Here is a 27340-nt window from a genome sequence, read left to right on the forward strand (position 1 = left end):
CCCAGGAAAAAAGTTATTTTTCAATATCCAAGAGAAGAAATTTTATTTTTAAATTCAACATGAAGAATTTTCCAAAGTAACTAGTGATAAATAGATAATGGTAAATTTCTCTGAAGAGGCCTAAAAATACAACCCTGCAGTGGCGGGCTGACCTTGGCTGTGTGCCCGGCGCCCACCCAGCCGCTCCATCACTGCTGGGCAGGGGAGGAAATGTAACGAACAGCTCCTGGGTGGAGATAAGGGCAGGGAGAGCAGCACCAGTTACTGTCAGGGCAAAACAGACTAGATACAGGGAAATTAATTTAATTGATTGCCAGTTAGAAGTCAGAGTAAGGTAATGAGAAATAAGACCAAATCTTAAATGTGTTGCCCCACTTGTTCCTTCTTCCCAGGCTCAACTTCACTCCCGGTTTCCCTCCCTCCTCCCCCCAGCAGTGCAGGGGCTGGGGAATGGGGCTGGGGTCCGTCCATCACACGCTGGCTCTGCCGCTGCTTCCTCCTCACACCCTGCCCTGCCCCAGCCGGGGTCCCCCCACGGCAGACAGCCCCCCACGAACTGCCCCGACCCGATTCCTTCCCAGGGGCCGCAGGTCTCCCCACACTGCCCCAGCCTGGGTCCCCCCACGGGCGCAGCCCCCCAGGCCCAGCCGGCACCAGGGGGTCCCCGTGGGGTCCCCAGCCCGGCCCCAGCCCTGCCCCCCCCCCTCCTGCCAGGAGCTGCCCCAGCGCCGCTGCCCGCGGGTCACAGCCCCCTGCGGGCACCCCCTGCCCCGGGGGGGCTCCCGGGCTGCGGGGGGCGGGGGGGGGGCTGCTCCCCCGGGGGCTGGGGGCACAGCCTGCCCCGCCGGGGCTGCCCACGGGCTGTGGGGGGTCTCTGCTCCGTGCCTGGAGCCCCCCTGCCCTGCCCTGCCCCGGGTGCTGCAGCGCTGCTGCTCTCACATGGCCTCGCTCCTCTCCGCCGCTGTTGCGCAGGGGGTTCCCCCCTTCTTTAAGATGTTCCCCCAGAGGCTCCCACCGTCGCTGATGGGCTCGGCCTCGGCCAGCGGCGGGGCCATCGCAGAGCCGGCCGGCGTGGGCTCTGTCGGACATGGGGGAAGCTTCTGGCCGCTTCCCCCATTCTCACAGAAGCCCCCCCCTCCCCCGCCACTACCAAAACCTTGTCACACAAACCCAATACACCTGCTGCACTGCCCTGCAAAGACTGAGGTTTCTTGACACTGAAGAAATTTTAACTACTGAAATGAGGAGATTATTATAGCAACATTTTCAGCATTATGCAGGTCATTTTCTCATGCATTAATGACATAATAGAAATTTATGGAAGTCTTTATTGAATCTTAATTGCTCCCTAAGACCATGACTGAAACAGAAAAAATGACTGCATTCTGCTTTGACTACTGCAGCAGATGTTGGGGACACAGAATCCTGAACTCTATAGAGTTTTTCATTTAAGGGAAACTTCCAATTCTTCGTATTTACATACAACATTTCGTATGTCTTCTGTGAAGTCACACTATTTTGCCAATTCCAGATTTTTGCCAGCTCTTAAAAATGCTGTTAGTTTTCTTTTAGAGTAATACCAATACACTTCCTGATAGTCCAGTATGAAAGGTGTTTGTGAAGGGTGAGATGGATAATCCCAATATTTAGTTTGCTACTCCAAGCCTCTAATATTTTGCAGAGGCTTTTCTTATTCTTTGCAAGGAAGAACACTTTAAATCAGAACACCACTGAAGAAATTAAATTGCATCTTCCTCACTAGCAAATGAGTTTAAATTAGCCCAATTACAATTAAAACATGACATATTTATCAACCATTATGAGACATATTGTAAATCCAGGACAAATCTGTTTACAATTCAATAATCCACCTCAAGCAACTACCCAAAGAATTTACCAATGCCTAAAAAGTGCCGTAAGTTACACTCTTAAAGTTTCTGAAAAAGCTCAGCTCTTGCAGGTACCATTGAATATCAGAGATATCTAAAGATGTAAAAATAGAACTCCTTTGGTTGAAATTATGTCCCTCTGAGAAACTGTAAAACCCTAAAACTGAAAAACCCAGGAAAGTTTTTGAACATTGACTTAAAAACAAGAGCTGCACCTCATTGTAATCTTGTGCATTTTTACCCTATTATACAAGATGAATCCAGGCTCATACTTAGCATGAACAGTTTCCACAGCCTTTCACACTATTGATAATTTCTTCTTCTAGTTTCTTTCTTTCCTCCTCTTTGGACATCCGGTTATTTTTCTCTTCCCAGTGTGGATCGTTATGACTATTTAGCACTTTGCTGCTCTGTGTATGCCACATTTCATAATAGAGATTGTTAGGACTTGCCAGGAGGTCTGCGTGTCTACCGCGCTCCACAACTTTGCCCTGTAAAAGAAGGGGAGTAAGTCAGTAATGGGTATCACTAGATTTTAGGGATATAAATGCTGCCAAGATATGGGGCACAGTTTTACAGAATAGATCACAGCAGTTATTAATGAGAAGGAGCTTGGGACGCCAATGAAAGGTTGCATGTGTGCTGCGCACTGAATTGCTGCCACGATGCGAGAACAAGGAGCTGGGTTTTTCCTCGAGCTTACGTAAATGGGAACACGGATGCCTTTTGTCCACGTGCACAAAACTTAAAGCCCACAAACATGCATGAACTGGAAGAGCTATTTAAAGTAAACACAGGCCTCTGTATGAGCAGCAAGGTGTTAAACTACTACTGCAAAAGTCACATGAGTGTACCAAAACTAACACGTATTTGTCTTTGCTTGGTAACACACACAGAGAAAAGTAAAGGCATAAAGAGAGGGACTTGTGCTAGATAAGCAAACACGTTTAAAATCAAATCCTAAAAACAATTAGGGTAAATTGTGCTTTTAGATGAGTACTCAGTAACTTGTGTCACTGCAATTGCCGTCATGAAAATCGAGTGAGCAGTTCAGTTCATCTGTGCTATTCTCAAGAGCAAAGATGATTTATTGACTATCATTGTGGAAACGGGAAGGAAGAGTTGGAGAGGAGAACTCAAATCCTACCGACAGTGAAACAACACTATTCTTCAAAAAAACAGACTCATCTTTCTACTTTGAAATACACATTTACATTCGCTGATTTAAAATCAAAATAATGTATTCATTCTCCAGCTATTCTTTCCTTTGGGAAAAGACAGCATTGTACGGATGACTACATGGATTTTGTATTAGTTCTAAATTCTGATCTACAATTAAATCTACCTCCTTGTGACAGCTGCTGATGAACATGCTGGGAAAAAAATTGGGTCTTGTCACTTCTATTACTAGTCATGCTGGTGGAATCTGAACACACACTTGACCAACGTAACTGCAGAATTTACTTAAAAACTTTAAGTGGTTAATTTAGTGAGTTCACTGTTATAAAGACCGTGCTTTTGAATTACAGCCTTTTTTTTATTAACTCTCGCACGATCGTCAAAAACTTAACTTCTCTGTTCAGCTTCACAGCATTAGGATCAATATCATCAATACAGTGTTTGCTTACTCACTCAGGAATTATTCTGACGTTACCCAGGCAAAGGTGCTGAAATTGCAATGCCCTATTTCCATTGCTAAGCAAACCCAGTCACAATCACCTTGTCTCATCTCCACTACCAGCCTTATTTATCTGGTTGCTAACACAGCGCTCATCAATCAAACTGGGATGACAAGAGGCAACTTTTTGCTGAGCAAACATCAATGATGCCTCACGAAGCAGTCGGGCACTAAAAGTGATGCACCACACTGCCTCACTCATTCACAATCTTTATTACACTAACATCATTCATGTAAGTGAGCACCCTAGCTGTTTTGCAGTTTTAGGTTGTGCTTTTATTTTTAATTTAACAGCTACAGTGTAACACAAAACACACTCTTAGTAAGCTGTGAAAACTTGCATCAGAAACAAAAAGTCGCAGATTGCCTTGTAACATGTTAAAAAACATTTGCAAGATGTTTTAATGTGCAGTTACATAAAGGATACACCTTAGGAAATGATTTTTCAAGGAAAAGATGAAAAAACAAGCAGATCAAAACCAAATAAAAATGCCACAGAGCAGCATGAGTGATTTATTCCACTACTTCATTTTGAAATTCATGTGAAGCTGAGATTTGTATAGCACAGACAGTCATGAACATCACCCTAAGATTTTGTTCTAATTCCCCATGAAATCATTTAATGTACTGTAGGAGTAATTTATTTTCTTTTAGAGATGCATATTTTAGTCACTAAATACACCTATGATCACAAGCATATAAATAGCAACTGAAAAAAAATGAATGCAGAGATAAATTTAACATCTATTATCAGCAGATTATAGCACTACATTTCCAGCATCATTGGTTAAAAGAGTAACTACAAAGTTTAATAAGGACATTTTTTTATTTTGTATCTCTAGCCAGATACGTGTAATAGAGAAGAAAATGGACTTAGGACAGACTGAATGTGAGATAAACAGCTGAGTAGTGGTATTAGTAAATTAAATGCTGAAACTTTCTTTCTTTTTCTTCCCCCCACCCCACCCCCCCCAACCCCCTTACAAGAGAAGCATACAGAAAAGGAATCACACTCTTCCACAGGTACAATAGAGAATGGTGTTCAGATTTATTATATAACGAGACTGAACAATCCTACAACAGTTTTATCTGCATGGAAACAGAACATGCTGTCCTCTCTCTTTCCATTGAAAGAAAAAAACCCCAGTGAATGTATGTGAAAAAAATAGACATTCACTGAGTAATGGTAATGAAGCATAAATTAGGGGAACACGTTAGGAAACCTAACCTGACAGAAGCACATAATAAATTAAATTAAAAACATGCAACATTAAGCCAGTCCCAGAGCATCAAGTGAAATTTGCAATAATACATATAAAGAACATGCAATTAAATAAACTATGCAAATGAGGTAAAAATACAACATACAAGAGAGTCACACATGCAAGTTTCTGCAGCTGATAAACTGTTAGTTGCAATAAGAAATATATAAAAAGCAAAGCTTGGGCCAGAATTTTCTAACAAGGCTCATTTCCAAAGAAAGAACTTTCAGTAGTTCGGTGGGAGGATATTTCAAAATGGACGCACAGACTCTCTAAAACAAACGCTGACATTATGTGAAAATTACACATCACAGGGTGATCATCTCACCTGATCCAGCACAATAATTTCATCCGCATCAACTACTGTTGACAACCTGTGAGCAATGAAAACTGATGTTCGGTGTTTCACCATGTCCTTCATGGCACTGAGAATATTCTGCAAAATTAAAACAGAGACAAACTCTTGCACACTCCTAGGTGGTACAAAGAGAAATAAAATGCTGTCTGGAAATATGCAATTTACTGTAAGTTTTGAGAAACATCTCCAGTACTGCTATAGCATCACAATAAGAAAGAGCTACGAGTACCTACAGAAGAAACAGAAGAATCCCAAGCATGAAATACCTGTGCCTCTGATAAAGTCCTCAAACTACAAGAAAAAGCTTGCATTCACAGAAAAATGCAGATAACCCAAGGGACAAAGGAAGAGAAGTATTACTTGATTTCAGGAAAAAGTTCCCCATGCAGCCATGCTACAAAAGCAACATAAAGAGCAATAAAGGCATGTGAAAACAATAAATCGTCACAATAACACTACTTTGCAATCAATGAAAGTTAAAGAAAAAATCCTCCTCAACATCATGCCAACGTGGAACATAAAGCAATCCTGGGAATTATCTATCCACCGTTTCCTTTGTGAGTACTCTTCCACCTTCCCAAACTGCATTCAGATGCAAGCAGCACTAACTGGAAATTTATGTTCTCACTGCGATTATTTTCCTTGAAAACCACTTGCCTTTGTCAGAAAACATTTCTATTACCGCACATACTTTTGTGGAAAGGACTCATTTTCATTTGCTGTCTTTAAAGTGCAGTTCTGCTGAAACTGTCAGCTTTCCTTATGATTATAAATACATATAAATACTTATGATAATAAACACAGCAAAACAAAAGAGAAAAAATCCAAGTAGTGTCCTGTAGAACTGTGTGTGTTATGAACATTTCTGGTCTAATGGGGAAACTGTACTATATTTAAATGCTGTACTATATAGATGTACAGTTTGTACTCTGATTTCTTTGTATCTGGAAAATGAAAGTAATTTAGTGATTACAGGTCAATAAATTTGCTCAATAATCTGCATAAGTGAACATAAACATAGCTCGAGCTCTAGTTTTTCATGACATTAGTTTGTGAAATTACTGCTGGTGCTGAGAGTTTTGTGTTTAAGCACAGACGTAGTTATGAAGCCTGATGCAGTGACTGTGGTAGTGTCATGACATCTATGTCACAACGCTCTGATGTTTCACAGCCCTTCCTGTGAAATGAATACAAATTAATACCAGCGCTGCAGGTTACACCTACCTGATTTGCATCTCAGAAAGATGCTGCACAATAAACAAGAGGTTTTCTGTTCTGCGTTATGTCACAATTATTTATAAGACATCTTTAAGGAATGCTAGATGTCACCTAAACACCTTTTAAAGTGGATTGGAAAGCTTCACACTTCATGGCCGCATGAGGTATTTGCAACAGTTTCAAGAGATGAATGTTTAATGGTGAATGGGACCTCCAGAGTGTAAAACAGAAAATATGCCCAGAGACAGAGTTGATATTCTTAACTATGTCTCGAGGCAGACAGACTCACTAGCTCTGCTCTGGCCTTTAGAAAAAGGGCTTAGACATAGAATCTCTTAATAATAATAATACCAGGAAAACCCATGATAGCTCAGAATTCTTTCCGAGAGGAAAAGAACAAGGAAAAAACATCAGAATCAAATCATTACACCACTTAAGTTTTATATTTTGTTATCCCAATTTACCTCTTCTGTAATTGAATCTAAAGATGACGTGGCTTCATCATAAAGAAAAATAAGTGGCTCCTTTAACATTGCTCTAGCAATTGCGACTCTTTGCTTTTCTCCTCCTGAATGGGGGGGGGGTGGGGGAAGGGGGAGGAAAAAAAAAAAGATTATATTACAATCATGATATTCTAAATTAAACAGCAGACGTAACTGTTTTGGGGGTTGTGGGGCTTTGGTTGGTTGGTTTTGTTTTGTTTTTTTAAATACACATCATGGTTGCTACTGATAAAGGTCTGTACATGTTATATAAAAAAATCACACAGGTTCCTGCTCCCTGGTAAATCTAAAGCAATTCAAGATTATCTTTTTAGAAAAGGACAGAGAACTATTTTGTATATGCTGCAAGGCAAGAGCCTCCTACAGGTAAGTAATGATGATGTATGGTAACTCACTCTGTACTCCAGGGAGCATGAGCTCATTTACCTGCTCTAAGCTATGCCCTGTACAGTAACTTTGCATACAGACATCCTGCTTTCTCCCACAAATAAACAATGCTCTGTCCACGCCTGCTGTATTTGATTTCATGCACCTTGTGCACACATTTCTTCTTTCAGTCCCTCCTTGAAATTCATCTAACTTTCCATTTTGTAATGGCCCAGACTTAAAAGTATCCGTACCCAAAAGAGCCTTAACCAGCAAATTTCAGTAAAGATCACAATTAATATGGTACTGAATACCACCTTCATTATGCAAGCTACTGTATGTTGGTTTCTGATGTAACCAAGTTTCAGACTAGTTTCTTCCCTTCACAATTCTTATAGCCAACATCTACTCAAGAATAACTTTGGTCAACATTTACAGACAGGAAAACAGGTGCATTTGACAACTTAAAATCTGCTAAACATTTGGTATGCAATGCAAACATTTCACATTTGTGCACTTGCCCTCCTTTGTTTTATTCAAGGCTTCAAAACATTCCATTTAATATAATTATATTCTTGTTAATGTTCCATTCCTATCAGGAGAGAACATGCTTTAATAAACCATTTAAAAGGCTGATAATAATGCTGCAGTTTAAAATTTAAACTGTCTTTGGCAGAACTCAGTAGCAATTAGAATTGTACAATTTACTCAGTCTATTTTAATGCACTCTCCCTCTCTCTCCTGTAAAGCATGTTCAAAACTCACAGCTTGACAATATCCATGTTTGAAAGACATACTACAATAACAACATCCAAGGTCTTTCCTTACATTTGTAGCATATTGACTTGTTTCATGCTCTTCCCCATTCACATTCAGAGCAGCAGCATGTTAACTGTTTCATTCACAAAGTCAGAGGCTCGGGCTGTTACAGCTCTGCTTACTACACATTGACACTGAAATGGATTCCACTTGATAAAGCCAACACAACTTGGTTTTCATTATTTACTCGTGATGAATCAGTCTCCAAGACCAGTAAGAACTGCACTAAATGCTTACTTCACCATTTCAGTTCTCCCACCACACAAGGGGAGAGAAACTCAGGTAGCGAGGCTTGTTATCCATGCTACCGTACTGTCACTACGGAGTCTTCTGTGTATTAAGGTTCTTGCCAATTATTAAAAAAAAAAAAAAAATCCACCAATTTTAAAGTATCAAGACAGCACTTCTAACATACCGTTTTCTAATGTCAGTCCTCAAAGTAGTAAACTGTTAATTTACTAGAAGAAAGGAATCCATAACATAGCAAATTTTTGCATACAGGCAGAATCCAATTTACTTTTTCTTTTTTAAACTAGTAATTTGTTGCAATCAGATTTAACTGTTCACAGAACCAGGCTCCCAAATTAAGACTGCAGCCTTTACTGGCCCCACACATTACTACCACATTTCACACATCTGGGACCCGTATTAAGTTGTCATTGTGCCTTTCACTGAGACACCCACCACATCAGTGGTCCTGAAAACCTTGTTTTTCCACCACGCACATATAACGAGTGGATTTCAAAGAGGACCACTTAAATGCATAGAGTTTTCGCTCCCCCTATTTCTCCCACAAAATATTATTTGAAAAAGACAAAACAAGTCAGGACTTTGTTTCTTCTCAGACATGAACTTATTCAAACAAGATATTAAACAGATTCAGAAATTAATCTAGTATACACCTTTCAAACAATTTAGGGAGCCATACTACTATTTAGAAAACTACAGAGATTCAAAGTAACAGATGCCTTGTTTTTACAGAGCTACTGAAGTAACTCAAAAGACACGCATTTGACATCTCCAATCCATTAAACAACTAAACCATTTCTGGCCATTACAACTCTCATTACCAATGAAAATATTGATCTAACAAAAGCACACGGGATGCAGCGGACACATTAGCTCCACATTCCAACCTAAACCCACAAACTGGCACTGGCAAGCAAAAGCACACAGCATCTAGCTCCCCAACAGCCGAGCACACAACTGCATGTAAGATCAACTCAATGCGCAATCCCAGGAAGCCCAAGATGAGCAGACATTTCTGAGAGCATTAGCCCAAGACTCCTGTACCCTGATTGCAAACATTACTGAAGCTTGTTTATTACTGTTCTTTGCCGATACTCATCCAATTTGTTGAAAAGAAGAACTTTAAATACAAACAAGACGGGAAAAAGACACACTTCCCTTTGCTTTCTAAACACCACTTCTGTCAAACATGGTTAGATGGGTGCTTATGACCATCACAGTGGTAGCACAAAATAAAGGATGGAATAAAGGTATAACCCATTTTCAGAAAGGCTCCATTAAAGGAGTCTCGAGGTCTGAAGGAAACTCCAACATGCCTGCACACACTTTTCCAGATTTAGAATGGGACGTGGACTCGTAGAATCATTTAGGTTGGAAAAGACCTTTAAGATCATCAAGTCCAACTGTTAACCCAGCACTGCCAAGGGCACCACTAAACCACATCCCTCATTTTCAATACTTCCAGGGATGGTGACTCCACCACTTCCCTGGGCAGCCTGTTCCAGTGCTTGACAACCCTTTTGGTGAAGAAATTTTTCCTAAAATCTAATCTAAACTTCAACATAAGGCTAAGGCTTTGAGCAACCTGATCTTGTGAAAGACGCCCCTGTTCACAGCATGGGGTTGGTCTAGATGATATTTAGAAGGTTCCTTCCAACCCAAACCATTCTATGCTTCTATAAACGCCAAGACATTTCAAACCTATTGTTAGTCAAACCCTCTTCCTAGAAATTACTAGTTTGGGGAGACAGGCAGCACAAGAGAAATCTTTATTCATTATCATGGTTCTCTACAGTTCTGCCAGTACCTATTTTATATCTTCTATCACTCACCCAGATTTGTGCTTCACATATTTTATTTCTCTTCCAATTTTTCTGTATTGCCCTTTTGCAAACGTGTACGCTTTCTCCTGCACATACATTCTGGATACAGAATGTAACCTCTGATCCTCTGTTTCAAAGAGACCAGGACTCCTGACTTCAGCAGCTGCATAGTAAGAAACACCACGTTAGCTTGCTGTCTTTGCAACAGGCAGCAGCTCTGCCCGACCACACTTCTGTGCTCCTGCCTCTGGACCCCCCACAGCCCCCAATGAGTCACACATCTCGGTACCTTTCGCCAGCACCCTCAGAACCCTGAAGTTTCCAAACTCGCCGAGGTAAGTCTCTCTCCCCAGTAGGGCCATACCTCCTACCCAACAGAGCAGAGCTGTCTGCCCTCTACCACTCCACATGCAAATGGAAACAGCTGACCTGCTCTTTGGTCTACCCAAAAATGTGTCTTGTACGCTGTGTCAGAGGGGAAGACAATTAAGCTCTGCCACACGGTAAGGCCCAGTATTCAGGAGAAGTTGTTTAGAAGACACATCCTACATGTCACCACAGTGATATGGCCTCTCCTCAGGCAGAGCGGTAGCTGTGTATGTACTGCAGTTCAGCATTACGCCGTCTACTTTGTCAAAACCCTTTCAAACATTTTAAATGACCTCACACTTACCTAAACACCTTAAGATTGTATCAGGAAAAGATACCAAACCAATATGAAAAACTGTGCCCCACCACTGCTCATATGGGCTAGCAATTTTAAGCAAAACTATATAGTGTTTTGCTTTTTTAAAACAAGACAATAGGAGATTGTTTTAACGAACTTTGGAAATGCAACTTCTGCTTCTCATCGTATCCACCAAGGAGGGGAACCAAACCCATCAGTGAATTAAATGGGGAAAACCTCATGGAATAACTATCTCATTTTATCTTGCATCAAATACCTATTAAAAAATTAAGAGCTATAAGAAGATAAAGACTTACTTAAACTGTATATAAAATAACCTAGTAATAAGAATCATACACCCTTCAACCAAAACAATGATTTCATTTTTGTTTCATTCAACAGACATTTATTAAGTCTTACATTTATGTGACGGACATCACTATTAGTTTTGTCTCAAAGCAACTTCAACCTAAGGGATTTGAGATTGAAAGCATTCCAGTGGAATCTAGCTACTACCAAAAAAGTTATACTTAAAACCTGTATTTTTAAAATCCTATGTCCCCCCAAAAACCAGAAAAAGGATATGGGATATGATTTACATTCTCATCTTACATTATAACTTCACCTCAGGAAGAATGTTTGCTTTCAAACATCCTCCCTAGGAACAAGTGTTTGTAATTTTAGTATTACAGACAGCTGTAGAGAAGGGGTAAAGTGATTTTTTGTAAGAGTGGCCCGAAAGGCTAGCGTGACTAGCAAAGCCTGGCTAATGCCATGGTATGATCTTTCTATTATAGAACAGTTATGCTATTTTAAAAAGTGCATACTCAAATACAAAGGGACTTTGAGAACCTAAACTCATGCTTTTTTTTGTTTCAGTACCAAGGTTGTATGATTTAAATCTGTAGCTTGCAGATACGCAGACACCATTTTCACATTGTTTCTTACACAATTAACGGTTAAGAAACATGTAAGATTTGAACACCCTTTCACTACAAACAGGGTCCAAAACGACTATACTACAACATACGCTGCCTTACTCACTATCAAAAGCAAAACCAAAACACAACTTTTGGCTCTTTGAAATTTAGATTTAAGAACACAAATTTGGAAGGTCTATGCATATATATATATAAGCCTATCACATCCTACATGCAAAGCACACATACATGAAGTTCCCAATCCTATTCACACACATCACACTACCCAAATAGATTACGAGAAAGATCATTTTCATTTAGATGCACCTACATGCTTACCTATCAACTCATTTAACACTATCCCCTGAAAATACATTCCTTTAAATAACTTGCAGACTACAGTTGCCATAAACTACAGATCTTTGTATTAAAATTTAGCCTTACAATTATGTTATACTGCAAATAAGCTAAAAGCAAGTCTGACTGAGGAATAAACTATGCACTGAACTTTGAGGTAGCAAAAGGGATACAAAAAACTTGTGTGCTTAAGATCCTACCTGAGAGCTTGAGTCCTCGTTCACCAACCTGAGTGTTGTAACCATTTGGCATTCGAAGAATAGCATCGTGGATTCCTGCCAACTTTGCTACTGCATACACCTCTTCTGGCGTTGCACCGGTATTGCCATAGAGCAGATTGTAATAGATGGTATTATGGAATAGAACAGCATCCTACGTTTACAGAAAGAATATTTTAAACAAGAATCCACGAACAATAGTTTAAAAACTGTCACTGTCCCCAGTCCATGAAAGAAATGAATACAGAATAGCTTATATTCTTCTATAAAGCCTGAAGGTGAAAGTATTTGGGGAAATTTCTTTTCCCAAAAATGGGATTAATACATTTTGTGTCCTAAATATGTGTCACACATACTTTTACCATTTTGCTAACTCATTACGGGTGGCAATCGACTATAAAGCTAAATCACTTAAAGCTGGAGGCAGTTTCTCATGAAGAGGCTTAAACACTTTTCAGAAATTGGATCTATATGATGATGCACATAAAAATATTTCCCAGGGAAGAAAAAAACAAAAAGAAAGAAAAAAAGGCAGCAGCATGGCAACTTTCAAAGGAGCTACACAATAACACTGCATTAGGATTGGCCTTCATTGAACCACAGTGTCAATACTGCTGCATTAGGATTGGCCTTCATTGAACCACAGTGTTAGAATACTGAGAATTACTATTAGGATGGACTATTTGGGGGGAATGAAACACTGTATACCTGAGGTACAACTCCTATTGCCTTTCTCAGACTTTCCAAACTGACGTCTTGTATGTTCTGTCCAGCAACATAAATGTTTCCTTTCTGAGGTTCATAGAAACGAAATAATAATCTCACAATTGTGCTTTTCCTGAAATTGAAAAGAATTGAAGGTAATGTTACATCGCTGGTCTGCTATTTACAATCGCTAAAACAGAACTGATGTCACAAACAATAATAATAAAAAGCAAAACACAAGAACACACATTTAAGAAACAAAATTCTACATCGATTGGTGTATTTAGTCCATTTACCCACCCTGACCCACTACCTCCTACAATGGCCACTTTCTTTCCTGCAGGGACTTCAAAAGACACTCCAGCAAGGACTTTCTGCCCCTCAAGGTATTCAAAATGCACATTATCAAAGGTGATGGCAGCAGTCTGTGGTGTGATCTGCAGGGGTGGTGCCAGCTCTTTGTCCTATTAAAAGAAGAGTGCCACTTTATATGCTGCCCAGAAAGTATCTCAAGCAGTTCAACAAGCTGAACAGTCCATTTCCCAGCTCAGTAAAAGGCGAACAGACACTCCAGCTTGGATATGCTGAAAATAATTATAAACCTTCACACAAGTGAAATTGGTTTGTTCCCTCTTTTCACCAAAAAGAGGTGGTTTGTTCCTCCTTTTCCCCAAAAGAGGTTAGAACTTCTGTGTAAACGCTGCTTCACAACTTCTTTTGCACTGATAAATTCTGCATCATTAGTTACAGATAAAAATTCAACCACAAGGCATGAATACAAAATAAAAAAAGTCTCAATACAAACACAGCTTCCACGAAGCTTTTGCTGTCACTAAAATGTTCTGCAAGAAAAAAGCAGCTGCTGTTGCACTAACTGCACTTAAAGAGGAGGCAGAACAGCATCCTTACACAACATCTCTTTCTTGAATAGAAATTAAACCTGGAAGGTAATAAACAGGCGAAATGATGGCATTGCCAGAAAACAGCCCTATTAAATACCCAGATACTTTAGGAAAATAAGCTACTACTTACTTTAATTTTGGTATCTACACTGAGAAGTGTAAACAAGGTATTCATATCTATTAGTGCTTGTCTTGTCTCTCTGTATACTGTTCCCAGGAAGTTTAGGGGAAGAGAAAGCTGGAACAGCAATCCATTCACCATTACTAGATCTCCAACAGAAAGGCTGCCTTAAGACAAAATGGATGTGAGAGAATAAGGAGACTTGAAGGGTTGTCTTGTTAGGAAGTACCAAAAGATTTTAAAAAAATAACCAAGTCAATCAAGTCTAGTTTCTTTTATCCCATTTCTAAAACCAGATGTTTAAATAGTAAACAAAATGCATTCCCAGAAGATCAGAATTTATATAGGAAGGTGCCTGAAACAAATGGCAATGTTTGTGTGGATTGCACTTAAGGACACGAAAGCACCTGGAAAATAAGACAAGCAGCATATCAAGAAATTCACAGAAAACATCATATTGTAAAGCTGTAAACTCCACAGTGAGAAACATAAAGGGGCCTAAATAAGTTAGAAGAGGAGGAGCTAATATACGAAAACAAGAATCAGGAAAGACAATCTTAAGCAAAATTACAGACAAATCCAAATGACAGAATTTGTTACGAACAAGAGAGAAGACTTTTATACTATATACAACAGAGCTGCTAAAACATAGTGAGAACCTCTGGGCAGCTTAATACCAAATACCCTGATCAAGGGAAAACTCAGGATGAACACTCTAGCTACAGGTAAGTGCCAGGTCAGTTCAGCTGAAACAGGTCCAGAAAGATGATTTAAAGATATATTTCTACCAGCCTGCTAAAAGGCTATTCTAATTTTTCTTAAGGACAGCCATAAACTGCACCTACTGACTTATTCATTCACAGTCTCACTCTTCCCTAGCCTGGCATCCCCTAAAAAGAACAGAGCAGATGCAAGACAGCCAGCATGATATAAAGGTCTACCCTTCAAACACATCTGGATGCTAATAGTGTTTAAAGCACCATTATTTTTACCCTAAAAGCACACTGCTTTAGCTGAACCCCATCCCAATACTGCATTGATCTACTGTATTTGAAACTTGTACTGTCTTCCTAAACAAGCAGGTTTTACTTTATGTAGTAAATTAGACAAAAAATTCTAACAAATTGAAATTATTCCTTTAACAGCGTGCCCTTATTAATCTATGGAAAGTAAAGGACAGTGGTAATAAAACTACTGGAGACAAAGCACACTGGTATATACACATTCGGGAAAAGTTCTGAATTTTGCCAACATGAAAAGGAAGAAGGGTAAAAAGAAAGGATCTCTGTAGAAGGTCCACAGAAGTATTTGTATTTTATGTGTCTTTCATAATCCTTCAACAGAAACTTCCTGAAGTTACATTTTCTTAGGATCATTTTCTACCTGCAAAACTTTTAATATGTTTCTAATACAATCATACTAGATACTGATATATATATATGATGGAATTAGTAATACTTCAAGAAGTAGCAATACTCAAAACTCTCAAGCAAAAACTCAAAATGAACTATCACGTCAACTCTAAGTTAATTAAAATGAACACCTTTATTATGGATGAATTAAGGTAAAAGGCAGTAATTTTTAGCTTATAAACAGAAGAGTTACCTGCAACAATGCCCTGGCTGGCAAGCACCATAATGGCCGTTAATCCAATGCTAAATATAGCACTCTGTCCAAAATTCAGGAGAGCTAAAGTAGAGGTAGTCTTCAGGGAGGCATTTTCATATATCTTCAAGAATTCATCATACCGCTGGGCTTCATATTTTTCATTATTGAAATACTAGGATATACACAAAAATAATGAATGTGACCTCAAACATACTAGACTGCATACTTAACTCCTTATAAAATTCAGTATAAACATACTACATGCACAGATACACACAACCCCTCTTCAACACTTTTAACAACTGAAGAGAAAAGAACGTAAAAAGACTAGTGTGTGAGGACAGAAATCATGAGCTAAACCCCAGGACATTCTGCACTGGAAAGGAGATAATACAGAGACCCCTACCATACTCGTATTCTAGTAACACCAGGTGTCTGTCTTGCAGAACTTCTGCTCAATTAACGTCAAAACCAAACACCAGCTGCCACTAGATACTAAAAAGAAGGAAAAGTTACCGTCCTCTACGTACTAGAACGTCCTTGTTACTGTGATGGCAAATTCTTTTGAATCATAGATTCATGGAATGGTGTAGGTTGGAAGGGACCTTAAAGACCACCTAGTTCCAACCCCCCGCCATGGGCAGGGACACCGGCCACCAGCCCAGATAGCATGGTACTGCCCACACAACGTCTACTTCTGGGTGCTTCTTCACAAATAACTCCACTGCTTATCTTTCCAGTTCTAGCTCTCCAGTTAAAAGCAGCATAAAATAAGCACAAGCTTGGACAATTTCAAAGCTGTCCACAGGGTTTTTCCAACAGCAGCAGCTGAAGAACCAATAGACACCTTTTCTTTCATGTGAACATTGCAATGGAGTGCTACAAACAGCGGTAGGTAATGAAAACAGTACACATGGTCATTTGAGAAGACAACGTGGGGCAGGCTGACATTCAGAAGGCAATTCTGCAAACAAGAGAAGTTTCTTCAAGACTCTGAGTTTACATGCTGCAGAAACTGATGGCCAAAGGGATTCAGTCATGAAGCTTCTCACTCTTCATGAGCGAATACATTTTTCCAAGCCCTGCTAACAAGTTTCATGCTACTCCATTAGGATCATGATGTACTTGTCAAATGAATGTTTTAAAAATATGCTATTGCTCCAAATATGTAGCCCTATAAAAGATGAATCTTATGACTCACTTTCCCTAGGCTGACATAAGAAAGACAAAGAGCCTAGTAGTAAAGATTGGTCTTACCTTCACGGTCTCATAATTTAGTAGCGAGTCAATTGCAGCATTACCCGCATCATTATCTGCTTTGTTCATTTCTATTCGAAACTTAGTCCTGTAAAATGAAGGTTTTATACAGTCAAGAGTTCAGGCTGAGGCAACACTAAGCACCCTGACGAATCTGAGGGCACGCCTTACCTCCACTGTGTAACTCCTATTGTGAATGCTGCATAGGCTCCTAGTGTCCCCAGAGTTACTAAAGCAAACTCTGCACCACATTTGTAATACTAGAATATTTAAAAGAAAAGAAAGTCACAATAATTTTCAAAACTTCACTGTTACCTCAAAATTATGATAGCTTAGCCCAGGATAAGAACTCTGAAGGTCCCTCCCAACACACTCCCTACTCTGAAAAAGCTTAAAACTAAATACAGGCTTAAACTAAAAAGGAAAGCAGTAAGAAGGGTCTAGGTTATCTCCTCCAGCGTTTTTATCAAGAGCTAGTGTATAACATAATAATGGAAAGTTATTTTTGCCATTATAAAACAGAAATGTTGCTAATGTTTGTGCCGTTCCCACAAATAAGTATTTGTTTACATGCTTTTTGGGTGGATTTTGAAAGAAAGCTGAAGACTGCGGAAGAAGAAAGAAATGGCCTTGCAAAACAATTTATGAAGTATTTTCTCTACTTCAGGGTACACCAGAAGAGGAAAGCCCTAAGAAAAATTAAAGCATCATGGCAGGTTGGCTGACAGCCAGCCTGATCTGCAACTTCCAACAGTTATAAAATTTAACCCAGTATCAACAGGGGTTTTAACTCATACTGACACACTTAAATTTCATTAAGTCCTTCTAAAAAGGAGGGGAGTAAAGAAAACAAGGTTCTTGCTTTTAATTCAGTCTAAGCTACATAATGGAGATCTAGATTTTAGCATATAAATATCCCAAGATCCTGATTTCAAAGACAGTAAGTGTGATTCTTAGAAGAAAAGTTTAAAATTGAGCTTTTTCAGCTTAAAACCTGCAAGAAGGAGAAGCCTATTTTCCAAAAGATAATTTTCATCTTTAAGTTCTAGATAAGAAAAGACTAGTATTTAGAAAGAGAGCTAATAAACACTCCCTCTACCCTCAACACAACAAGACACAACATTCCTGGAGATTTATATTCTGTTTCCTCAGTATTTACCCTGATATATTTGACACTTGTATGCAGTTTACTTTTCTGATTTTATTTTTTCAACAATTCTGAAGAAAACCATTAGAAACTGTCCACATAAGTACTACCAGCTGAAGACAGGCGTTAAATGTGAAAATAATTTCAAATAAGCCAATTTAACTATTATTTGAAAATTACAGATTTTTCTCCTTTACAGTAGTTGCTTCCACAACCACCCTGCAAATTCAATTATTATTATTAATACTCAGTAGACTTTGGTAGAAGAAAATCCATGTATTATTCCCAAATAAGACAACTCCGACTCAGGAATAAACACCACTTACCAGAATTCCACTGACTAGGGCCACTTCAAACATTGTAGGTCCCAGGTTAAATACTAAAGCACTAAGAACAAAACTGATGCCTCTTGTTCCTCTATCGATGGTTTTTGACAGAGCTCCTGTTTGCCTGCTTAGATGGAAGGCCAAATCCAGGTTATGAAGGTGCAGAAAAACATTCTTTGCTATCCTTCGGATTGAATTTTGAGCTACTTTCCCAAATACTGCATTTCTAGCTTCATTAAATAACGCTGCCCCAGCTCTTGAGATACCATCTAAAAAAAAGATGAAAAAGTTTACAAAATGAAAATAGTTATATTTCCAACTTCCCTCCATGCATGAAATTAGACTCATTCTTTATATATATAGTTTTCAACATTTTTAGCTGAAAACTAATTTAAACTTAATTGGTCCAAAACTTTATGCTATTTTTCATTTATAAACCATTGCACATACATTATAGAAGTTTCTTTTGCAGCTGGTTTTAAGAATGGGTAGGATTTATAATCAAGAATCGCTGCTGTAAGCATTATTTCATTTTTTAATTGGAATACCAGAAGCAAGGTGCCAGAACATTGGAAACAGACACCAACACAGAAGCCACAATGAAACAACCAAGCAGGACACTCAGCAGCGCACAGGTCAGCGCTGCTATCCTACTCCCTTAGGGAAGAACATCAACGCTTGTCAATGGATTTGGGAATACCACTTACAGCCAATGAGAACAGCAGTTGCCAGAGTTGCCACTGTATTTGGTGCATCACTGAGGCTGAGTATGTTTCCAGATACCTGGTTGAGGCTGTCTACTGCATATTTAAACATGAAAGGAACCAATATATTCATGGCCTAAAAGCATAAGAACACCAATTAGTCCATACGCATTAAAACATCTATGTAGCATGACTACTTTTTCTGAAATTGCTCTACTGTTATATTTAGTTCTTAACCACTTAGAGCAGGTGAGATGGCTCTTGATTTCAAGCACAGTATTCACCATACTATTAAGTCTTTACTCCTGGGACTGCAGGGTTAGTTTGTCTCTCTCATGAGCTCCTTTTAAATATCAGTTTCTATCCTAAACAAATTGTACACTGCAAAGGCACTTAAAATGAGGCTGAGCACTCAGTACAGCAATGGCAAGACTAGGAAATGAATCAAGTGGCAGACACTGCATGACGCATACCCACAATGCTACTAAATTATATCGTCATTACAGGTTGTTTGTTCTTTGTGATACTGGCAATATTCAGCATGAAAAAGCACTACTAGAAAAGACCAACTCACTCCCATATTGCTAACGCCAGTTCAATAGAGATGTATTGAACTAAATATAAATATACTAAATATTTATATATAAATATACTAAAGCTCCAGTGAAGTCAAAGAAAAAAAGTTAAACCTATCCTTTGTCTCTTCTGACTGTTAATACTGCCTTAGTATTTAAATAATGCTTTCTATTTGCAACATCACTATAGACATTAACTTAGTATCAGCCTTAACCCTAGCATTCGGCACAGCAGCACAAAGGACTTTCCATACAGTCTACAAGAAACTACAAATCACTTTAACACTATGTGCTTTCAAACAGAATACCGAAGTCATACCCACAACCTAACATATAGTACGTCACTGGGTATTTTTGTAAGAACACCAAAACCTAAATGCATCTTCTCGAACAGTAGTGTCTCCATTACATGTGAAAAGCAATAAAGCCAGATATGTAGATAGACCAATTTTAGGATTTTTTATTTGCACAATTGTAGCATGAGAAAATACTGAAAATCTTACAGAAAACAAAATTCTCAAGTCTTGTGCATGTTCCATTTTTATATCACTCATTTGTACCAACAAGAAAAAAAATCTACTGTCAAACTTAACACAATTAATAGAATTCATTAATTCAAACCACTTCTAACTGAAGATTTGAAAATAAGCTACGCAAGTTTTTAGCAGTTCAATCTTATAATCGTGGCAGATGTTAAAACACTTTACAGCAAACTGACTGCTTAAAGTTGAGTGGGGGGGGGGGGGGTTGATATTCCGAAAAAAAATGGTTGGTAGAGGACAAATTATTTTACATGAGAAGAAACAAAAAGCCAAAACAGATTGACAAAGATATTTCAGCTCTCTCCACCAAATGTTTTGTATACCCGCTTAGATCTCAATTGTATTTAGGGACATCTGTTAAAGCTGAAAACCCAGTGAAAAACTGTAAATTAACTGGATAAAACTAGGTCTCAAGTGAAAAGAAGTGGTAAAGTCTTTCATAACTTCAGCCCAAATTCAGGCTGGATCACAGGCTTTTAGTAATTGCAGTAACCATTCCAGCAGCAAACACTCCCAGTGTTACAAATTACTGTAGGTAGTGGAAGACAGGTGCTCCACAAAGCGGGGAAACCAGAGTTTTGAAAATATTTCTTTTAACTGTAGGATTAAAGAAAAAGTTTTAAGTTAATTTTTTGAATCTGTTCTGTTTATTTCTTTTAAACATTGTTTAGGCAAAAGTTTTAAATGCAAATGAGGAAGGAATCCGTCTTCTCTTCCCTCCTGTCTCCCCTATGAAATATACTGAGCGGGGCAGGGGGGGGGGAAGACAACTACCAAACTGTCAATACAGTATAATACAGACACCTCCTCAGAGGAGACAGATGAGATCTGAGAGCATCGAAGTGAGATTATTACTAGTTAGTTTGTGACTGAAAAAAAGAAAACGGCTGAAAGATGAGGTCCTACTTCAAATACATTCTTCTGAAATCTGCCTAGAGCAAGCCTGAGAGCCGTTGGGCAACAGCTCCCCTTTTAATAGACAGGAATTGTGGAAGTCTCCATTAAAAAAAAAAAAGACCCCAGGTTAGCATTATCTGCAGAAAGCCAACAAATACCATCAAAGCAGCAGTATACAATAACGTCTGATAACTTCAATTATACACAGCAGACGAACAGGTTACTGCCATTACATGCTTAAACCTTAAGCATAAAGCCCCACAGAGAACTGAGAAAGCATTAACAGAGATTTTGAATCTTTACAATACTGAAATTCAAATCCCTCCCCTCCCTTCCCCAGTATAATCAAAAAAAACCCCCTACTTTTCCTTCAGAGTTACTGAAACTCAATTTTTGGGTGGCATTCTGTTCTTAATAAAGATGAATATACTACCGTGTGTGTTTCAGTGATGACCAACATGACAAAGTGTAGGTTTTCCTAGGAGAGACTACTCAGTAGAAAATAAGAGTATTGTAACGCAGGTTGTCTTGATTTGCTGCAGACTCTCACAAATCCCTCTGCAGGGATTTTACTCTTCAGTAGACTATGCTACACTACAGGTAGTTTCGAAATGGAACTACAGATGTATTTTAAAGTCCATTTAAAGAAAAGAGGGATATTCTTTAAACTGCAGTTCTCCACTTGCAATTAATTTAACCGGTAACAGCCTACAATTTTGCAGAAATGTCTTCTTTTACATCAATATAATTCTACCCAATAGAGTTTTAAATGAAATTTAAAGCCTGGTCTCAGGTTATAGTTGTTCTGACTCCTGGAGGGTAAAGCTTGAATAAGGACAAGGCAGCATGGTATTAAATTTCATTAGCAATCAAGACAGTCTGCTTGCCAGTAATTAAAAAAAAAAAAAAAAGGTTAATCTTACAAAGTTTATAGCAAGAGAGATGAGAGGCCATTATTAGAAACAGGCCTTTCCTACTCAATTTGTTAAGTCAATGAGATCACGTTCACATTAACAGAAACAAAATTTCAGCCTCCTGCATAAACTCACAGCTATCTCTTTCGCAGCCTAGATTTGCTGGCACAGAAAAAAAAGCTTTAAGCACACCTAGGCACACTTTGAAAAGCTACCATACAAAAAACTTGTCTTATGCAATGTATCTATACGGGTTTCCCTCCTTCTCCTAACACCTGAAAGCTTGATAACAATTCCCATTAAAAAGATCCTTTTTAATATGAATTTGTTAGTTTTCTATTTATAATTTTGAATTAAAAGCTTATCCTTGCCTGAATTGATTGGAAAGCAAATACAGCCCCCATGAAGTCATCCCAACTCAATTCCCCACATTTAACAGCACGTTATACTGTAATGCATCATGCTTAAATGAGTTTAAACATTTTTTTAAATGATTGCACTGTTCAAAGCTGACAATGCATCATCATCTCTATTCCCCTGTGGGACTCCACTACTTTTAAGGCAAACAGTCTTATCTTTCATTTTGCTCTTCCCAGTATTTCTTGTTTAATAAAGATGATGAATTAGTGACAGGCAGAGCCCCAACAAGATAAAACTGGCCTACAGTGAACTCTTCTTCTGTCAATAATTCAATGAGAAACGTTGACATGAAGATGACTGAATTCATCTCTGGACCAATATAAACGTACACATCAACCCCATTTGTGGAAATATAAACAGAAAACTCCATTCCTTTTGGAGGTAAGGCTGCTAAAGGAGGTACGAAACATGGTCCAAAAGAGGGAAGAAGCAACTGGCTTCACGCCTTCTTCAAATTTAATGATGACCTGAAATGTACTTTTTCCACTAAGAGAAAAAAGAATAATATCTAAAAATATCTAAAAATACTTTTCACCTGAAACTTCTCAAAAAGCTAACAGTTTCTTAAGGTTTATCGTCATTATCTAACTGCATCTAAGCCCACAAAAAGTGCTCAAAGTCATACATTCATACTTAACTGATCAGATAGATAATTATTATCTTCGCATGTGGACTAAATTTGCACTTGTGCCTTGCCTCCTTAGCCAAACAATTTCGCCTCCTTAGCCAAACAATTTCTTCTCCTGAAACTACCAGAACTAGCAGTCAGCGGAAATACAGATAGTCTGAAAAAGACTTCTCTGGCTCATGAATAACACATGCTTGCTCTGTGACCAAGAGGCCAAAAACCATTACAGGCTGACAGAGGTGACAAGCAATTTTGACATATTCGTATGTTTAATCCAGCTTCTCAGAAACCCGAGCACTTTTTCTTCTTGCGCCACAGAAGAAAAAAGGAAGAAACCAAAAACTAAAGAAGCCTTTTACTATATGTACCCTGGTAGAAAAGACAAAAAAATAGGAGAGGGAATGTGGAAAAAGAAAAAAAACAAATATGTAGAACCTGAGCAGGCTAATCTGTGTGTCTGAAAACACAGATAATGCCTTGCGTACTCCTCTCACCTGTCTTCCTGTTGCATCTTTCAGATCGCACACGTCTAGATAAGCTATAAATATTTAAGGTAAAAATTTAAAGCATGTCATAATACAACAAATCTTCCAAGGAAAAAAAGACCTTACTAGCCCTAGAGCAGACTCCATCCTGTCAGCTCCAAGTCATAAAAAGCCATACAAACAGCTCACTTTGAAGGCTAACAATACTACTAGCAGTTATGTGTAGACAAAAAGGAACAAAAAAAATCACAATAATTTGTTCAATGACAGGCAACTGGGCCCCACAAAAGGAGTCAAGACAGATTGTAACTGCAGGCTCTTCAAAAACAGGCTGCACACAAACTGGTTTTTGTTTTGAAATTGAATTTTACTGAACCAGAAGATTTAAAGAGGCAAATTATTTCTCAAGCAGCAGGAGAAGGAAGTATGACTTCCAGCTTTTTTGTGTTTTGTGGGTAAGGAGGCCCAATACAAATGGGTGTGAACTCCTTATTTTCTTCCTGTGGCTGAGGATTTCATAACCTACCTCTCCTTTATGATTCCTCTGGAGTTTTCTTACAATAAGACTGAAGCAAGCCTACAGACTCTGAAAGAGTCACCATCTGGATCTTTTCTTCTAACTGGAAACTTTGCTTTATAAATACAGTGATATAAAACCTCACCAAACTCTGAAGCAATTGGTCAAAAGCCTAACAAAAGTATTTCTTATGGGGAAAGGTAACTAGCAGCAAGCATCCTGATCGCATAGTTCTCTGGTAAAACCCCTAAGGATAAGCAGCCTTTAGACAAAATCCATAATAAGGATGTAAATCCTTCAGATGCAGACAAGTTCATAGTGAACAAAGGAAACAGGCCAGGACTGCAGTGAGGAGAAAGATAGGCTGGCATTCTTGTGCTGACACAACTGCATAGCAAAGTAACTTTAAATAACCGCTTGTGTGGTCTACCAAGTACACTGTAATTAACCTCACAAGCAATCAGAACAAAGGGCTCCCAAATGGGATAATGAGGGAACTACACAGGATTATACATGGTCCAGGCAAGCTACAGGTAAACTAATTTGTCTTTCATTTTCTCTAGGACTAAGTGACCTTTAGTTTGCTCTGAAAGAAAAGCAGATGTTCAGGGCTGAAAGATCTGACAAACTTACTACAGCTCTGTAACAAACCATTGCACGTCAGTTACACCACACTAACTACATGCATACTTAGCACATGCAAAGCATGAAGCAATTTAAGAAAATTTACCCCACAAAAGATGATTAGACATAGCTCAGGTGACGATGGGTAACCTGTTAAATTGCAGTTATTCAAAAATGTTTGAGCTCTAATACAGCTTTGTTACGACAGAAACAGAACAAAGCAAAGAACATTAGCAAAGGATAGCCAGAAGACATCCATGAATTTTTTTTCACTCCAGTCAGTTACATATTCTGTAGAGAACTTGCTATGTGTTTTCCCAATTAAATCCTTGTTTGCCAAAACAAGCATTCTCACAAAACAATTCTGTGGCTGGGCAAAGCTCAACAGGTTTTCTGCTCTGCTTTTGGGAATCTGCTTTGGACATCAGGGCTTCCAGGCCACCTTGAACAGAATCTGAAGTAGGAAATTTAAGAGAACACTTAAGAGACATCCAAACATCCAGTTACTTCCCCAAACAGGAATTAAGTGTCTGTTTTTCTCACAGGGGAAGCATCTCTATCTCCCAGTAGAAATATAATAGCTCTGTATTATACCAAACACAGAGCTTTTTCAAAAGAGTCAGGCATCCTGGACATCAATTTTGTTTTCATTACATCCCAGAAAGCTGCCTGAAACACTGACAGATTACCTAACAGCAAGGTACAATGCTGCCATATGCAGGATTAGATTCTGGATTCATATTCTCCATCATATTTATATAACCCTACAAATTAGGGAAGTGAAGAGCCAGAGGGAGAAATCAAAAAATACAAAAAATTTATTTTAAAATTGCCTTCAGATTATTAGCACTACTACTAAGGGGCTTTAAAAGGAAAGTGAGTTGAAGAATTTTCATATACATCTGCTTAATTTACATCACCAAACCTCAACCACCCAAGCATAGCTTTCTAAAACTACCTGAAAGGGGGGTGTAGTGAGGTGGGGCTTGGTCTCTTCTCCCAAGGAACAAGCCATGGGACAAGAGTAAATGGCCTCGAGTTGCGCCAGGGAAAGTTTAGATGGGATACTGGGAAAAATGTCTTCACCGTAAGGGTGGCCAAGCACTGGGACAGGCTGCCCAGGGAAACAGTGGAATCATCATCCCTGGAGGCATTAAAAGACGTGTTGATGTGGCACTTAGGGACATTGTTTCGTGGTGGCCTTGGCAGTGCTGGGTTAACGGCTGGACTCGATCTTAAAGGTCTTTTCCAACCTAAACGAGTCTGTGATTCTATATAGCCAGCTAAATATTCTTATGACAGCAAGTGCACAATATACAAGGCAAAACACTCCATGCATCTGCATTCTGAGCAGATAGTTTTAAAGTGTGATGGAAGGCATTCCTGTCTGTTTCACACAGGCATACAACAAGGGTGGATGTTTACTTGTACGGACATGCCATATTCTGTATGTCGTCACCTGCACTATCAGCAAAGTCCTGAACAGCAGGGCAAACCAAAATATCTATTGAAGGCAGGACCAGCTAGCACCTGATAGATTGCTCATGAGAAAGAGCTGCAGACCAAAAGGCCTTTCCTCTTCAGCTCAAACAAATGAGCACTTTTCCAAGTACTCTTCTTTTAACACCTACATAGCTGAAATTTGTTTCTTTTTTCTTTTCATAACATGGCAATGTTGCTGAATGTTAAGAAGTTGCTAGTACAAGTAGCTTAAGTGCTAAAACTCACTGCTAAGTAGTACCTACTTTAGCTTATCCCAGCAAGATACTAATATTAGCTTTATGTTTGGTAAAAAGTGCCATACTTAGAAGCAACCAGTTGAGACATGTCAATGATATTTACAAAATTTACTTCCAATGTTTTGCAATCAATTTTTTTTCCCAAAAGCAAAAGCTTTTTGCGCAAAGCTAGTATTTGCTCTTCTGAACTATTTCTACAAGATTTGCACTAAATTTGAATTATATCCTCTATAAGTCTGCAGAAAGCTTTTGCATGCCTGTTTCAAATGAATAAATACTAATGTTGTTGCAGGCAAGAATGAGAGATCCTTTCACATAATGAAGTAAAGGTAAGAGCAACCCTCTATTTCATAACCAAAAGAAAAATCATTTGAATGAAAGCATGGTTTGATATAAAAAAATAAGTTATACAGCTTCTTTCACATTAGGATACCAGAGGAGTCCCTGAAACAACAGAAATTACACCATCATCTCACACAGAAATATTAAGAGAAGACTGGAGTTCAAATCCCCCTTCCCATAGCACAGCAAGAGCTGTGAGTAGATACCACCACACTGCTCAAGTTCAGAGTTCACAATGGGCACACAGCCTTGAAGAAATCCTGTTGGACAGATGCAGCATCACACAAGAAGAGAAGATCCATAAGCAACCTTTAACTCACATTTCCCATAACTTATGATGTAAATGATTAATTGGCATTGGAAAATCCTGGACTAAACTAATGTGAGCAATGGAAACAAAAATTCTGGCGGTCACCATCATCTCCCAAACCACACAGATGCATCTCACATGCATACATACCCCATTAAAAAATCCAAGCTATTATTTCTAATGCTATATGCTCCTTATACAGGAAAGACATCTTAAGATTATAAAGCCCTTAAATAATAAAAAAGAACTT

The 27340-nt window shown here is 38.7% G+C and overlaps 1 protein-coding gene across 1 annotated transcript in view; it reads right to left on the bottom strand.

Annotated features, from left to right (window-relative positions):
* Positions 1-1310: 1310 nt before the first annotated feature.
* The window catches only part of ABCB7 (ATP binding cassette subfamily B member 7), a 42179-nt gene continuing 16149 nt past the window's right edge, over positions 1311-27340 (bottom strand). The window contains exons 5-16 of the mRNA XM_055727219.1: positions 19101-19233; positions 18394-18662; positions 17092-17180; positions 16921-17008; positions 15661-15835; positions 14065-14222; positions 13333-13496; positions 13036-13165; positions 12310-12481; positions 6870-6973; positions 5158-5265; positions 1311-2380 (exon numbers count right to left, since the gene is read on the bottom strand). Coding sequence (XP_055583194.1) covers positions 2162-2380; positions 5158-5265; positions 6870-6973; positions 12310-12481; positions 13036-13165; positions 13333-13496; positions 14065-14222; positions 15661-15835; positions 16921-17008; positions 17092-17180; positions 18394-18662; positions 19101-19233 — 1809 coding nt within the window. The 3' untranslated portion in view covers positions 1311-2161. The remainder of the gene's footprint in view (positions 2381-5157; positions 5266-6869; positions 6974-12309; positions 12482-13035; positions 13166-13332; positions 13497-14064; positions 14223-15660; positions 15836-16920; positions 17009-17091; positions 17181-18393; positions 18663-19100; positions 19234-27340) is intronic.

Source organism: Falco cherrug, chromosome 15 (genome assembly GCF_023634085.1).
Source record: "Falco cherrug isolate bFalChe1 chromosome 15, bFalChe1.pri, whole genome shotgun sequence".
NCBI lineage: Eukaryota > Metazoa > Chordata > Aves > Falconiformes > Falconidae > Falco > Falco cherrug.